A 16,204-nucleotide genomic window follows, 5' to 3' on the forward strand; every position below is an offset into this window, starting at 1 on the left:
TGGGGTAGCAATCCTTGTCAGATATCCTTTTTCAACAGTGGCTGTAAAAAGGCAACCACTACCAAACATAGGAAAAGTGTTTGTGCTGGAAACCTTCCACTTATATTCACCTGTCTTTGCAGTCTAAAGCTTAGAATCACAGAATGGCTGAGGTTGGAAGGGACCTCTGGAGATCATCTAGTCCAACCTCCCTGCTCAAGCAGCGTCACCTAGAGCATATTTCCCAGGGTCACATCCAGACGGGTTTCGAATATCTCCAGGGAAGGAGACTCCACTACCTCTCTGGGCAACCTGTTCCAGTGCTCTGTCACCCCCACAGCAAAGAAGCTTTTCCTCATCTTCAGGCAGAACTGCCTGTGTTGCAGTTTCTGCCCGTTGCCTCTCGTCCTGTCGCTGGGCACCACGGAGAAGAGGCTGGCCTCATCCTCTCAACACCCTCCCTTCAGATACTTGTACACATCGATCAGATCGCCTCTCAGTCTTGTCTTCTCTTCTCCAGGCTGAACAGGCCCAGCTCTCGCAGCCTTTCCTCATAGGAGAGGTGCTCCAGTCCCCTCAGCATCTTCGTAGCCCTCCGCTGGACTCTCTCCAGTAGCGCCAGGTCTCTCTGGTACTGGGGAGCCCAGAACTGGACACAGCACTCCAGGGGAGGCCTCCTCAGGGCTGAGCAGAGGAGCGAGATCACCTCCCTCCACCTGCTGGCAACACTCTGCCTCAGGCACCCCAGCATCCCATTGGCCTTCTTGGCCATGAGGGCACATTGCTGGCTCATGCTTAACTTGTTGTCCACTAGGACTCCCAGGTCCTTCTCTGCAGAGCTACTTTCCAGCAGGTCAGCCCCCAGCCTGGACTGGTGCCTGGGGTTCGTCCTCCCCACGTGCAGGACACTGCCCTTGCCTATGCTGAACTGCAGGAGGTTCCTCTCCGCCCAACTCTCCAGCCTGTCCAGGTCCCTTTGAATGGCCCTTACAGCCTTCTGCTGTGTCACGACACTCCTCCCAGTTTTGGATCATCTGCAAACTTGCTGAGGGTGCACTCTGTCCCTTCATCCAGGTCATCAATGAATACGTTGAACAAGACTGGACCCAGGACTGACCCCTGGGGGACACCGCTAGCTACAGGCCTCCAACTAGACTCTGCGCCACTGACCACAACCCTTTGAGCTCTGCCATCCAGCCAGTTCTTAGTCCACCTCACCATCCACTCATCCAACCCACACTTCCTGAGGTTCCCTAGGAAGGTCTCCCTAGGATGGGAGACAGTGTCAAAAGCCTTGCTCAAGTCCAGGGAGACAACATCCACTCCTCTCCCCTCATCTACCCAGCCAGTCAGTCCATCAGAGAAGGCTATCAGATTGGTCAAGCATGATTTCCCTTTGGTGAATCCATGAGGACTGCTCCTGATCTCCCTGTCCTCCACATGCTTAGTGAGGACCTCCAGGATCAGCTGTTCCATCACCTTTCCAGGGGTGGAGGTGAGGCTGACAGGCCTGCAGTTTCCTGGCTCTTCCTCCTTGCCCTTTTTGAAGGCTGGGGAGACACTGGCTTTCTTCCAGTCCTCAGGCACCTTTCCTGATTGCCGTGATCTAAGAAGAGCCTTAATATTCCAGAAAGGACCTACTCAGCACACATATCAACTGGTTTAGCAGAACAAAGTATATACACTCAAAACGACAATTTAAAACTCTCTTGCACAAAGCATTTGGAATGTTTTTAATTATTTCTCAAGTATCATGACACAATCATTTTGAGTTAATTTGTTATTAAAATCATGTCCTCTTCTTGGAACCCTTAAGTTCATGTTTTCAACCTGTTTCTGCAACCACGAGGGAGAGAAATGTATTTTAAATAATATTTTTCCTTTTTTTTTTTTTGGGATGTTCTCAGAATCAGTTGAGGCCAGAAGCTGTGCCTTCAGAGAGAAGCACCAAAATGACAGACTTCTTAAAAAACACTTGGCAAAGTTATGTTTAGCTTCCGCTTCTGGCTGTGACTTGGCAGAGCACTGTCAGGCATCTATTCATACAAAGAGAGTGCATACTTCTGGTTTCTGAACTGTTCAGTGACTGAACAGTTGATGAATAATTTAACATAACAACAAAGGAAAAGATAACTAATAGCTTGAGTAGAACCTTCATCTTAGGAGTAGCAAGGGCAGCAAGGGAAATTGGACTGCTGACCAGCATACTACCAGCAATTCCCATCATCAGGCCTCAGTCTCTATGGCTCACTAGCCCCTCCACCAATTTGAACTCTGCCAATTTGCCAACTGCGAGCTGGGCTCTCAAGCAAAGGAGCAGATTTCATTTCAGTTCTGGACTGGGGAATGGGTACAAGAAAATCAGCTTCCCTCGTTTCTAAAAGCTGCGCAGTGACTTCTGACTAGAGATACTATAGATTGCTGCTTCAGAAAAGCAACTGTTTTACATATAACGCAGTGGAAGAGGAAGAGGAGGTATCTGAAAGGGCAAACGTGTCAGGTCTCAGTCAACAGAGGAAACGAAATAGAAAGTTAAGTATTACTATGTATTGATGGCTCAGTGACTTCAAGAATATAACTAATATTATGGTATATTTACATGTATTAGCAAAAACGTACAATGCGTAAGATCTTTGTATTCTTAAACCGAGCACATTTCAATTAAAAGCTCACCTGTTTTAGCAAGGCTTTTAAACAGATCTGACAAAGCCCGTTGCTTCTGCATTTGAATATGCTTGGCTTCTGACTTCTGCTTCTCCTTATCTGCTGTCTGATTAAATGTTAAATTCTGCAGTTCAACTGCAGAAACAATGATATCACCTGTATAGAAGAAAAGGGAAAGGTAAGAGATGTCAAACTTCAGCACACACAAACCAGCCATGGGAAGATGGTCTGGGAAGGGATCTATATATCTATACAGAAACTTCTTCCTTATCTCTTCCATTTTAACTCGCATCACAGAGGTCAGTTATGGTATGGAAATAACAAGAATACTCAACCTGTGAACTGGTCAAGACTTTCCAGCAGACTTAAAAATGAATTATTTTCCATAACTGTTGCACACATTTTCTTCATTTTTTGGGTAAGTTTAGGCAGACGATACTGAAGAGATTCTGTATGAAATGTAATTCCATCCTGACATTCTTCTAGGAGTGCCCTCTGAGAAAAATTAAATAAATAGTCTGATTATACACACAAACATGTGTATTGGACAGATAAAACAGCTTCAATTAAGTCAACAGTAAGATGCTGCAAAAACAGGAGCAAAATTCTGCATTCATCTGAAACTCAAAAAGATGTTCATGTGCTCCTCAGCACTGTTCAGCACCAACAATTGAAGAAAATTGCAGTGTACGCTTGTCAGGTACATTAATTCCAAAAATAGCCAAACAAACAGAAGATGCTACGGTCCTACTCTCTCAGCTATTTGCAATGATCTCTTTCCAAGAAGTTATCACTGCTTCAGATCAGCTTCCTCAACCTTCCCAGCCCAAAGACAGTTACACTAACATAAATCACTAACGCCCTCAGGGTGTAAGATAAGAACACCGCTGACTCCCTATTAGACACAAATTTAACTGCACTGCTAAAGAACAATGGAAAAGGTATGCAAATAGAAATGACTAAATGACAGAAATGATCCTTGACCATGTCTGAAGTTACTCAGAAGGGACTGTTCAATTCTAAGTTTTCATGTCTTCTTGTAGTTTCATAATGCCTTCATTCACTAAACAAGGGAAACGAGCAACCATGTTAATTATCAGTAACAGGTTTCGGGGCACAGGAGGGGCTGCCCAGTTTAAAACAACAAAAAACAAACAAACAAACAAAAACCCCCAAACTAAATTATCATCAGATTTCTGCCTCCTTACGCTGTCCCTCATGACTGTCACAGGCCAAGAGCAAGACCAATCACCCTCCTGGCAAGAAGAAAGTGAACAAAACCTTGGAATCTGCCAGATAAGAGTAACTGAGCATCCCATCCCCAGCAAAATCCTGTGGAGTTCCAGCTGGCTTCTCACATCTTATTAAAAAAAATTGATGGGTGTGAACAGGAATCTATTTCAGGAATAAAATTAACTAACTTCCTCTCCGAGCTGGACAACTTTATTACAGATACACCAAACAAGGCACCGTGGAGTAAGACTTAGCACATATCAGCTAATAAAGCAACTATTCAAATACATACGCTTTCAGCTCACAGCAAATATATGACAAAGTAGTGTATTCCCCTTTAAGAATTCAAGTTCGAAGTATTTTACATTTAACCAGTGTTACATACGCACAAAATATTACAGATATAGGATCATTTGTCCAAGTCCCTGCTTAAAAGAATCTGTAGTTGAAATCAAAGACGCTCAAGACATTTTGGGTCAAAATTCTCCTTTAACGGCAGAGAACATTTAAGTAAAAAAAAAAAAAAAAAAAAAAAAAAAAAGAAGCAACATTTCTACTCCTAGTTATTATTACTGCACTAGTTGGGGAGCTAGCAAGTTGTTGCAGAAATACTCGGTCAACTTGAAGATAAAACACGTAACAGCTATCATCCCTATATTAGAGGGCAGATTTCGTGACACAGCGATACTGAATATGTTTGCCTTTCCATATTCCATGTCCACCCACCTGCTGCATTTCATAGTACTCAACACAAAAAGAGATCAAAAAGTTGAATCATCAGACTGGACATTTATATAAAATTTTTCTGCATAAATTAGTGAAAAGCAACATATACGTGAGAATACAGAAAACATTCTTCCTATATTTAGAATAAAGAATAAAGTCACCTTGTCAGCATATGTTCTAGCACACAGGGTTTTTCTTATTGTGTTGTTTAGCCTCTGAACTTTGGTCTCTGTGTTCTCAGACTCTTCCTGCTTTTGCAAGCAGTCCAGCTGCCCTTCTTTACCACTTTCCACCAAGGCAGGCTGACTTGGCTCATTCAGAACAACTTCAAACTTCTTCATGAATTTAAAGAGGGTCCTAATCACCAAAGCAAAGCAAAACAGTTATCAAGCATTCTAATCCTGGAACTCTCCCAGCTGCTGAAAATGAATATGGTTCCACTGTGTGATAGCTATAAGAAATATTCTAGCATTTTAAATTGAATGCCACAGGGAAATCACCTAGCAGGAAGCTACAAACACGGTCACGCATACAAATATTGCCATTTATCAGTCCCCAAAAGGTGCCTTACTTCCAAGCTTTGAATTACCTGTGTGTTTTTTCAACTGACTGTTTTATGGCCCAGAAGCTGACATCATTCCACTTTGAAATTTTCACAAATTCCTATTAAGGAAAGAAATAATCAGTGCAATTACTTACACAAACACAATGAGGTATTTGCATATGAAATGCAATCTTTAAAGCTGATGAGCTATGATGATTTGACTGTCTTAAAGTGTAAGACATTCAATTTCGTTAGAGAGCAAATGATTGCATAAGTCACCTTATTCTATTAACATGTGTTTATATGTGCTAAAATATGTTTGTGCTAAAGCTGCTGCATAACCGAATGTTGTGAAATCCAAGTGGGCTTCACTACATGGTAGAAACCTCCTTGGCTGAATGGGGCTGATGGAACATTAAAGGCTTCTACCCAACCTCAGAAACATTTACCGGCCAAGGAAAACATGAAGTACAGCAGAGATTTCAGGATATCTACAAATTCAAACACTAACTGCTCCACTGTTCCTCAGATCAGTTTGATACAGTCTGAGTAAAGTTTTCTTTTACCTTAAGTTCCTTTTCTATAGGTTGACGAAGTTCAGCGATTCTGGCCTCAACACGCTCTGAAAACTGCTTATAATAATTGTGTAGATTCCACAGGATGCTGCACAGGACATCTGGAAGGGACAGGCAGTAACAAGCTTCTTTCAGAACAGGATATTCTTCATTATCAACAGAAGAAATGCAACCAGTCTGCTTGCGATCAGAAAGCCTGGCTATAGCGATGGATGGGGCAAACAGACCAACAGCATTTTTGAAGAAAACACTGAAAGCAGCAGAATACGCTTAGGTTGCACTTACGAGCTTTTAATGACCTCTTGTAAAGTCTGGAACGTCTGATAAACAGGTCTGCTGAAGATGATTTAACCCATGTAATGGTAGCAACTTACCCTTTCCTGCTACTGGAGGCATCAGCAGGACATGGCAGTGGAAAACCAGTAGTGCCTGAAGCCGTGCGTGAAACTCTCCCAGCGTAGATCCTTCAATGAAAGCCTGCAGCGTGCTGACCAGCATTTTTAGACTTATCTGCTCAGTTTCTGATCATTTCGCCAAAAATTTAAAAGAAAAGGAGGGGGGAGGGGAACAAAACAAAGCTCCACATGAAAATTGTTGACTGTTATAAACTTTGTAAACTTCCAGCTCAATACTAGGTCTCTATTAGGCAAGGTTCAAAAGAAACTAAGATACTTCCTGTACAAAGAAGAAATTAAAAAAAAAAAAAGAAGGGATTCTAATTTGAAAATAAGGAGTAAAGAAGGCAACCAACATCCTGGGGAAAAGAAGAGAGGACAAGAGAAGCAGCAACAAGATGCTGCCTGAGGCCCCCTACAAACACAATTTGACAGCGCATCAAGCATTCAAGAATACTTGCTATTTTCTATGAATGAACGGCTTTTTCAGCCATGAGGAGCGCAAACTAGTCACTGCTAGTTCCTTAACTTGCAACCGTCAAGGAAGAAATAGATCTTAGAAGAATCTGGTAGAGAGGATAGTGTCTTTAGAGCATTACCCACAGGAGAAGACATGCTGCTCCACCTGGAGATGTAAAAAGAGCCCAAGAATGAGGCCTGACAAGTTAAGTACATTCAGCTATTACTCGTGAGATGGGAAGAGCTCTGTCTCCTCCCAGAGGATGTTTCTTTCATCTTTACAATTTTACAAAATTTGAGGGCCTAGGTATGGAGAACAATGTTTTCTCCTCTTAAGACTGTAACTTGAACAGCTGCAGATAGATTTGCTAGGCACAGAAGGTACCAAAAACATTCATACTGTAAGGACTGTTTATGCTTTCTTCAGAATGCTAGGACGTAAATAAACTATGCTGCATGCAGTAATAAAAAGGTGAGGTGCCTTTTCCAGCTGTAGACAGAGGCTTCCTCCCCTTCAAATCCCAGTTTAAAATACGTGCAAATCTCAGTTTAAAATACGTATCTATGAGCACGATGCACAGTAACCAGTTCTGCCTTTCAGGTGCCTTTTACAGGCATCTTCCTTTCTTTATACTACCTATAACATTAGCCCTATGAGAGATACATATATATAGTTTCAGAAAGAAATATCAAGTAAAGTACGCTCCGTCTAGAAGATCTTACACTATCATGGAATTTATCATAGGGCTTTCACAAAGGGGACAAGAACTACAGCCGTAAATGCATCCTTTAACTCCAGCATTTTTAAGCGCTTAATTATGCATCCTCAGAAATTGCTGGAACTGTATCACAGGTTTATAGGAGGACAGGACTTACCTTCTTCATTTCCCTCTGCTTGTTCTTGCACATACTTCTCAATCATCTGATAGATTGAGAACCAATGCTTTGTGGATTTCTCTATATGTTGCTTCATAATATTGTCCAGACTTACTGACCAGCAACTGGAAGCAATGCGGGGAACAAGCAAACAAACAAAAAACCAGAAATCAAAGTTGTGGGTTGTTTGGGCTACAAAACAACAGCAACTTTATTCTCAGTTTCTATTAACCTGAAAGAAAATTTTGCAGGATGAAACCATGTATACATATGCTTAATACACACAACCAACTATTGAAGATCACTGCTTTGCCACTTTCATATATAGCGGAAGAAATATACAAAAAAAAAAAAAAAAAAAGCAGCGAGGGTCAGGCTTAAAGCAAGCAAAAAGAGTCTCTTTTCACAGAACGTGGCATTCTCTTTTCACAAACTGTGAGGTAGACTTTTGGAATTCCTGATCAAGATACACTGTGAATATGAAGATTTTACATGCTGTTAGCAGGAGACCAGGCAATAATTTTTTAAGGGAAATCTAATGGAGGTTATTAAAGAGGCAAACCACTACAGGGTCACAATACCCCGAGATGTAAATAGGAAAAGGCTGAGAAAACTTTAGGGTGAAGTACTGTGGACGTCTGTCCTGCTTCTACTCCTCCTGAGGCATCCACATATGGTCACCATGAAAGACAATACTAGAAAGGACATGCTTAGTCTGAGCAAGTACAGTTATTCCTTTAGTGCTTCCCCTCCCACCCCGCTAGGATAGGTATCCACACAAAGGAAACATGTTCCACAATTAAGGCAATATAAGCAAATAAGTCGCTGGAACGTATCCCTGTACGGAAACAAAAGGCTACTGCTATTTCTTAGATACTGTAGGGAAGGACCATTCTTACTTCAACTCCAGTCTACGCCATTGGATAATCAGCTGTGTGACCAAATCAAGATGTTTTCTCAAGGACAAAGCTCGACTAGCGTTTTCCTCCCAGTCCTGGGGGGGGGAAAAAAAAGTTCTCCTTTATAAAAACTCATTTAGGTCTCTGGAGCATTTTCTTCTTCCTTTACAGCATGAAGCAAGTTCACTTCCCCAAATCCTTGCAAACATTTTTCAGTTGCTTTTATCATGGTACCAATACAAATAAGGAAGCACAGAAGAGAGAAACTAAAGCAGTTTCCCTTAGCCCTCTTCATACCTGTGCCTTCGCAAGAAGAATTTCTAAGCCATTCAGGAATTTTGAGAGAGGACTAGAGAGTGGAAAACTCCGGATTCTGTCCATCACAACCAACAGCTACAGAATGAAAAATAAAAGTGCAAAAGTTAAGCTTATTAACCTTAGTATAAGCTTCCTCTGCAAGAGATAAGTTTTCTTTTTTGATTTTTGGTTTTTTAAAGAGCTTCCTGGTACTAGTGTTTAGTTCACTAGGAGTTCAGTAAAGGCCAGTGCTCCGGCCCAAAGAGCACAAACAACCAAATGCTAAGAGTTCCAGCTGATTCTGGGCTTATGCGTTAGTTTAAGAAATGGAATAGAGCAGGAAAGTCCTGCTAAGTGGCGCCCAAGACATCCATTTTTAAAACACCATAAAAACAAACAAACAAAAAACACCCCACAGCATTCTGGAGAAAACAGGAGCCCACATAGGAGAAGACATGGAGAGTCTTTAAGGCACGGCAGATTGTTTGAAGCTGTAAGATCAGAGTAGGCAATGAACGCCATTTAGCGTTTCATAACCGAATCAAACTGCTGATAATACCTAATATATCTGAAGAAGAAACAGGCATCACTTCAAAACATCTGTGTAATTAATGTACAGATTATGTTTCAGTGAATATATGCATGCAGGTGTGCCTGTGTGTGTGTATGTATACATATATTTACACACAATTCTAAAATATTTGCTTGCACACAACTGTTTTTTCCCAAACATTTGTTGAGATGCCTTTACCTGCACAAGCACTGGATGCTCAGGCCATTCCTGCAGTAATCTGTTCACTTCTTTGGCAAAATTATCAAGTACAGGTTGGCACTGTCGGACTTGCTGAATATTAGGATGCTGGTAAAAGTCATACGGGCCATCGTGCTGCAGCACAAGATCTGAAGTCAAGTCCTCAAAAAAGGTATTGTGAAGAAGAGTGCTAACTAGAAGTTGGCTTCCCAAAAGACTATCGTTCATTTCAGCACCTAAGGAGCAAAAAAAGAAAGATATGCTATTCCTTTTTTGTTGAATAGGAAAGTTCCTTTTTTCCTGTAGCTCTCAAGCACGATCCCAAATCTTAGCAAGGTATGCATTATGAAGACGTAACAATATGCCACACACAAGCAACGAAACAGAAGCAATGAGTGTAGAAGAAGAGAGGCACACTTAAACTTTACATCCTGCTTTATCAGCTTTTTGTACAAAAATAAAATCAGGATCCTACGGTGGTTCCTCTGTGCATAAATTCACATCAAGGAGATTTACTACAAATTACCAAGGTTCTGTGAAAAAGCAATCTAATATAAATTCACACACATTACACCTGGGATATGGACACACAAATAACTTACTGTAGAAGAGTAGGCCTGGTGCATTATATGCTCCTTTTTAACTGCCCACATACACACTTACTAGACTAGAGCTGAAATACTGCTGTGCTTTGAGAAATGATGAAAAACTTTAATCCTGACATCTCGCACATTGTTATGGCTTTCATATCAAACATGCCAAGATTTAAGGTAAAAGCCAAGTGCATGCTTTAAAAAAAAAAAAAAAACCACTACAGAAGCTCCATTAAAATTAATTTCTTTATGAACATAATTGAAAATTTTAATTCTAAGACATTTCTGTAAATCCTTTGTCTTCAACAGGATTATGCAGACCTGAATGTCTGAAATTTCAGACAAGGGAGTAGATCCAGTTTATTCTTAAAACTGTGTTGGTTTTAAGTATTAACAAATGGAATAAAAATAAAATAACTCTTAAAAACAAAAACATCCCAAGAGAACTCTGAACACGGAACAAGTTTTTTGGAAAAAGAAAGCAGTGTTTTTGTATATTTCCTCAGTAGCAGATACACATTTAATGACTTGTAGTACAATTTGAAACTAATCATCACAAAGCTAGAACTGCACATCTGAAATACTGCTAGCAACCTTACCAATTAAGGGATAGAAGTGAGACACTAGACATGCACCAGTCTGATAGCAGGAAAGAAATGTACTCAAATAATGTTTAGCTTGATGGGAAGGCAGACTCTGCTGATACCACAGGGATCGTGCAAAGTTTAAGCACAACTGTTGATGGACCATCATTACTGTTTGCATAGAGCTCTTGGACAGAAGAGCTCTATCAACTTCCAGCTGGTCTTCCAACTCATCTGCGGTTTCCATTTTTTCTTCTAAGCTTGCCTGAGCTGTGATATCTTCAAAGTCCTACAAATCACATTATAAACAATGGTGAATTACAACTTCTTCCTTTAACGCCTTTTGGTGGGGGGACACATGCAGGGAGGAGGTGAATATTGAGACAACGTGCTAATGATTTGGAATTTGCACTATATAAATACACTACCCACCTCACAGTTTAGATGCCGAAGTGAAACAGAATACAAGCGAATGGAACGATTATGTTAAGAGCACAACCAGAGCAGGCAAGAGAGTGCGGTACAGAAGGCCCTGCGCCGCTGCCCACTAAACCTCTTCCAGAGGAGGCAGCAGCACAGACATATCTACTGATAAACAACCTCAACACTGTTTGATTGCTTCCAGATCTTTACTATTACATCTCTACCTCCCCACAACCCACTGATCGACAGGAGTGGCTCATGGATTTCTATACTGCATGACACTGCTTGTGGAAGATACGCAGTAATGCAGGCCAGTGAAACATGAAAACCTGGTATCTCCATCCATTTATTCAGCTAAGGAAAGTAGCTCCCTTTACAAATAATACAACCTTTAAGCAGACCTTACTTGCTGTATGAATCAAATTTCAGAATTCTATGTGAAATAACTAATGATATCATCATTCAGTTACGTAACTTAGGGTTATTCAGCAGAACCACAGTAGAATTTAAAACCAGAAGTTAAATCCAAAATTTTCTACAGCCAGAAGGGAAAATGAACAAGAAGGAACAATACATGGCTAATACTCCTTTATCTCAAGATCTACCCAACGTTTTCCTTCTGGCTGAGAAAAAAAAAAAAAGTTTCATCTATCATTGTTTTATTTATAACACGTATCCTCAGGAGCTATTTTACACATAATTTTCCTGTTTCTCTGCAGAGTAACATCATTACCTTTTCATGAAGAGGAAATCTCTTCCTAAATTCTTTTTCTTCCTCCTCTTCTTCGCTCTGTCCTTTTCCACGGCTTTTACTCCTATATCTGTATAAACTGTTTTCCATTGCCTCCTGCTCTTGAGCACGGCGTTCCTGTTCATTCCACTCATTTATAATTGCCTAAGGAAATATAAAGCAGCACACTTTTACACAAATTAATGCCTAAAATCACCTCATACCTCATCAGTGTGACAGCATCTATCTTGTTTGGCTTTTTGTTTCTTTTTAATTCGCCCCCCTTTGGGTCTGCAAAAGTATAAATCAATACCATGTAACTTGAATGAAGGTTAAGTGGCCTCTTCAACAAACCAACGAGGAAAGAGCATTGGCAACAGTGTGCAATAGAGAATCCTGCTTCAAGTTCTAGTCCCCTTGCTTAATTCTTTTATAGAAAAACTCTCTAATAAGTTTTTTTTATTTAAATAAAATCTTTGACAACCATTAGAGGTTTTGATTTTGTGCTTTGACAAATCTATACCAGTTAAAATAATACGCTTAATAATCTTGTATTAATTCTGGGAGGGGGAGTAGGGGTGGGAGACAACCTTAAGAACTTTATACTGACATTTATCCAGGCAGGTCAGTGTAAGAATCCTACAAAAGCAATCAAAATGCTACTCTACTTATCTTCTGGTCACTATGGTTCAGATGTTACCTGACACAGATGCCTAAAAAGCTGCAGAGATTTCTGGTCCATCTCTCCTTTGGATAGTACATGGCATCGAAGATGCAACAAAGCGTTCACTAGCAGCTGTTCCAGAGTTGGGCAAGGCTTCGGTACTCCCTCAGACTCTCCTTCAGACTGCTTTAGAGAAAACTTATTAAGTCCATGAAGGACCTCAACTGAATTCACTGAGCATAAAACTTCTGCATGAGCAAAGTAAGTGGGGAAACTGGGGCCAACAGAAGGAAACGCCAACAAAGCAGCGAGGAGGTTGGCAAGATCGGCAGGACAGACAAAACTGTTGAGCGTTGCATAAGCTTCAGAAGCCACGAGTCTCATGCCGTGTTGCAACTGTAAGATAGCGGCTTGCAGGGGAACGATGGCATCGGGGAATACAGCATATTCCTCTGCCAAGTGTCTTCTAAACCGGTGGTGTGACTGTTGCCAAGATGCTTCTTCATTTAACAGGTTCTGTATTGCCTGAAGTGATTTAGGTCTTTCTCCACGGAGGAACTGCAGAAGGCGGGCTAAAAGATCTTGGACTGAAGAAACCTGTGCAATGCTACTGATGTACTGGTGAGCTTCCTGGTATAAGCAGTCATAGGGTGGAGCTGGAGGCCTGAATGCTTTTTTTCTGGAAAGACTGCTTATTTGCTCCTTCAACCTTTGCATTCTTTCATGCAACAACCTGTTAGGAAATACAACTGACTAATTTGGAACCATATTGTAATAAACGTAAGTATTTCATTGGCTACGCAGTAATAAAATGGAAGATGCATCACCAATACTTTGGTGATTTGTAAGAGAGACAGCACATTAGGAAAAAAACAAAACAAAAAGGTGGCACCAGTATAGCACGCACACACCCTTCCCTCCCTCTCTTCTCATTTTTTCCACACTTTTCCATTGGATGGAAATCACACTTTTTTTGCTTGTGACCTGACAGCTCTATGAGCATTAAGGGAAATACAGTATTGCTAGAAGCAATCAGGCAAACTCTGTGATTCGGAACCAGCTTTCAATGACTATCTTTCTTTTTAAGCAATAGCACAGAATTACCAGATCCATCTACGTGTATAACAATAATGAGACTGGAAACTTCCATTAATTGTGGAAAATTAGAAATAGTTCCCACTTATCATCTCCATGTACAAGGAACACCTGAAAACCTGCACAAAATTCCTATTCATTTAAAATGTCTTACTCCAGTAGCTCAGTTTAAAAAGCAACAGCTACAAATTCTAAGCATCAGTGTATTGCAATTGGTAAGATATTTAATTCAGCAACAGCACCATAGGCAAAAGCTGATGCTAAATTACACACCTGCACATTTCTGCTAAATACAGATCGGTCTGAAAACGCAGCAATTTAGCACTGGTTTCTGCTCAGGCCTTTAAGAGTTACAGTCAAAGATAAACAACCCATCTCATTTCAGTTTGTTAATAACCTTATCAAAATTTAGTGAAAGTACCACAATTATGTTAGATGCGTGACTTTATTTTCACCTCTGAGCACAGCTTCAGTTTTATCAAGATAGGAGAGTCGGAGAGTCACATACACAGCTACGGCTTTGAGGTGAAAAGCACGTACATATCCATATTTTATGGGCTTGTATTGTATCAATCACTGTATTTACAGCAATAGAAGGCAGGTATCGACAATTCCTTATATACTGCAAGCAAGCTCTACAGAATAGCTTCTGTATTTTTCTTTATCACCTTTTTACCAGCAAATTACTACTTTCAAATCCACAAGCCTTAACTTATTTCAACAAATGAACGCAAGCATTGTAAGGCTACGGAGAAAAACCATCCTGAGCACCTGTCAATGTAATTTCCAATCTAAAGAAACAGAATTAAGTGTCTGGCTTGTTACCTGAGATGGGGATGAATGTAGCTGCTGACTGCTTCATCTTCAATACTTTTCCCTGTATGTAGCTGGTATGATAAATCATTTGTTCTCCATTCACACTCCAGCTGATGCAACTAAAAAGGAGAGAATAAACCCTTCTCTGAAGTTCTGGTTTTGATAACCAAGCAGGTGCATCATTTTCATAGACATTAAAAGAAGTTATAACTGCATAGTTTAAAAAATCATAGTTTAAATATCAAGTTTGTATCTGCACAGGATTTACCCCAGAACATCCAAAAGAAACTCCATTTTATTGATGTTACATATTAGAGAGGCGGGAGCCAACTCATCTCCACACCTACCTCTTCTTTGGCATACTTGAGTTTGTACTCTCTTTTCACAGCTGGATCAAATCTGGTCTGTGGAAGCCACACCTGGATCTGCACCAAACCAATATTCACCCAGAGGCTTCCTCGCCAGGCTGTCTCTGGTAGCTCCGTAAGCCCTTCCCCAAAGAACTGCCGCAAGCAAGTGAGCAAGAGGAAAAGGACTTCTTTAGGAAGTAATTCCTGATCAGTGATACTTCTAAGTATCTTGAGAAGGTACTCATATGCAGCAGGATCCTTGAGGGAGAGTTTCTCACAATACTCCAAAAATTTGTCTTGCAGATCTATTGGAACCAAATCTACCAGGGCAGAGAGCTGTCTACCCAGCATTATTCCTTGTAGTCTCGAATCTGTGTATCTGCAGGCACAGAAATGAAAAAAAGTTTACTCTGATAAACTTCTATAACGTGTCTAGTTTAAATAACATATATGTGGAAGGAAGGTCTTTATACCTAAACTCTGCTATTGAAGAGACAGCCAGGTTGGTCCACAACGCTGTGTTGACTTCATGAAGCTGTTGTGCTCTCTCCATCCATTCTCCCAGTGTCACATGGGATGATGACAGAATAGGAAGTCCACTCGCATCCCACTGGCTTGTCTTGCTGCTGCTAGTTACAACTTCCAAGAAGCACTTTGAGAAAACTGCGCGGGTCAAAATGCCTGGGCCCTAAATTAAGAAATTAAAAGTTAGATTGTTCAGATGAAACTTCCACTGACTATGCTACAGTTTTATTGTATGTTTTAGAAAGCTGTTGAATTGTTTAGCAAAACAGCCTTCAGCCTAGCTCCTTGATTAGGTGAGAAGAGACAAACCTTCATAGAACTGCTCATATGGGAACTGCTCATAGGAAAGTTCTTTTCCTGTATTGCAGGCAGTGGTCTCCAGGTCAACCAATAGTCTGGATCTGTGGTGAAAGTACTGCTCCAAAAGGATGCTAGCACAGCACTAACTAGCTGAGATGACAGAATAGATATTTCTTCAGGGGATATCTAAAGAGACGGAAAAAACAAGAATTGGGGGTAATACACCAACAAGCAAATGAGAACCAGCAGGAATAAAAGCACAATACTACTTTCCAATAGAGATAGTACAAGATTCCCCCTCAAGTCTTTATCAATTTCATGTAGCGTTTGCTTGCATCTCTTAGCAAGAACACGAGTTCACTTCCTAATGTCTGCACTGGCTCAACTTCCTTCTCCATCTGCGGAACAAGCAATGAGCTTAGAGAGCAAGTTTTCAGCATATAGTCTCTATTCTGCATCACACAACCTCGGATTATGATAATACAAGTTTATATACACAGAAAACTGAAACAGACACCCTATATTCTGCTGAAAAGCAGCTGAGGAAAACTTGCTAGTTTCTCAAACTTCATGGGAGCACAACTGCCACCATATCATAGCTAAATATTAACTGACCAGAACTTCTGATACATTAAACTGCTCTAAAGGAAATATATCCAATAATCAAATAAAAACCATATCAGTCTTTATTTTGCAACGTAGACCTAAACAATTTAGAGCCACAGG

The 16,204-nt window shown here is 40.7% G+C and overlaps 1 protein-coding gene across 3 annotated transcripts in view; it reads right to left on the reverse strand.

Annotated features, from left to right (window-relative positions):
* Nucleotides 1-16,204, reverse strand: part of MDN1 (midasin AAA ATPase 1) — a 113,641-nt gene that overhangs the window by 32,837 nt on the left and 64,600 nt on the right. For all 3 annotated transcript variants that reach the window (XM_068937775.1, XM_009668368.2, XM_068937776.1), the window contains 17 exons: nt 15,488-15,664; nt 15,127-15,341; nt 14,651-15,032; nt 14,313-14,422; nt 12,429-13,125; nt 11,732-11,893; nt 10,591-10,864; nt 9,399-9,634; nt 8,648-8,743; nt 8,351-8,445; nt 7,452-7,576; nt 6,096-6,242; nt 5,713-5,822; nt 5,192-5,265; nt 4,764-4,959; nt 2,979-3,138; nt 2,653-2,799 (listed from right to left, as the gene is read on the reverse strand). In XM_068937775.1, the coding sequence (XP_068793876.1) occupies nt 2,653-2,799; nt 2,979-3,138; nt 4,764-4,959; nt 5,192-5,265; nt 5,713-5,822; nt 6,096-6,242; nt 7,452-7,576; nt 8,351-8,445; nt 8,648-8,743; nt 9,399-9,634; nt 10,591-10,864; nt 11,732-11,893; nt 12,429-13,125; nt 14,313-14,422; nt 14,651-15,032; nt 15,127-15,341; nt 15,488-15,664 (3,403 nt within the window). The remainder of the gene's footprint in view (nt 1-2,652; nt 2,800-2,978; nt 3,139-4,763; nt 4,960-5,191; nt 5,266-5,712; nt 5,823-6,095; nt 6,243-7,451; nt 7,577-8,350; nt 8,446-8,647; nt 8,744-9,398; nt 9,635-10,590; nt 10,865-11,731; nt 11,894-12,428; nt 13,126-14,312; nt 14,423-14,650; nt 15,033-15,126; nt 15,342-15,487; nt 15,665-16,204) is intronic.

This window comes from Struthio camelus, chromosome 3, assembly GCF_040807025.1.
Source record: "Struthio camelus isolate bStrCam1 chromosome 3, bStrCam1.hap1, whole genome shotgun sequence".
Lineage (NCBI taxonomy): Eukaryota > Metazoa > Chordata > Aves > Struthioniformes > Struthionidae > Struthio > Struthio camelus.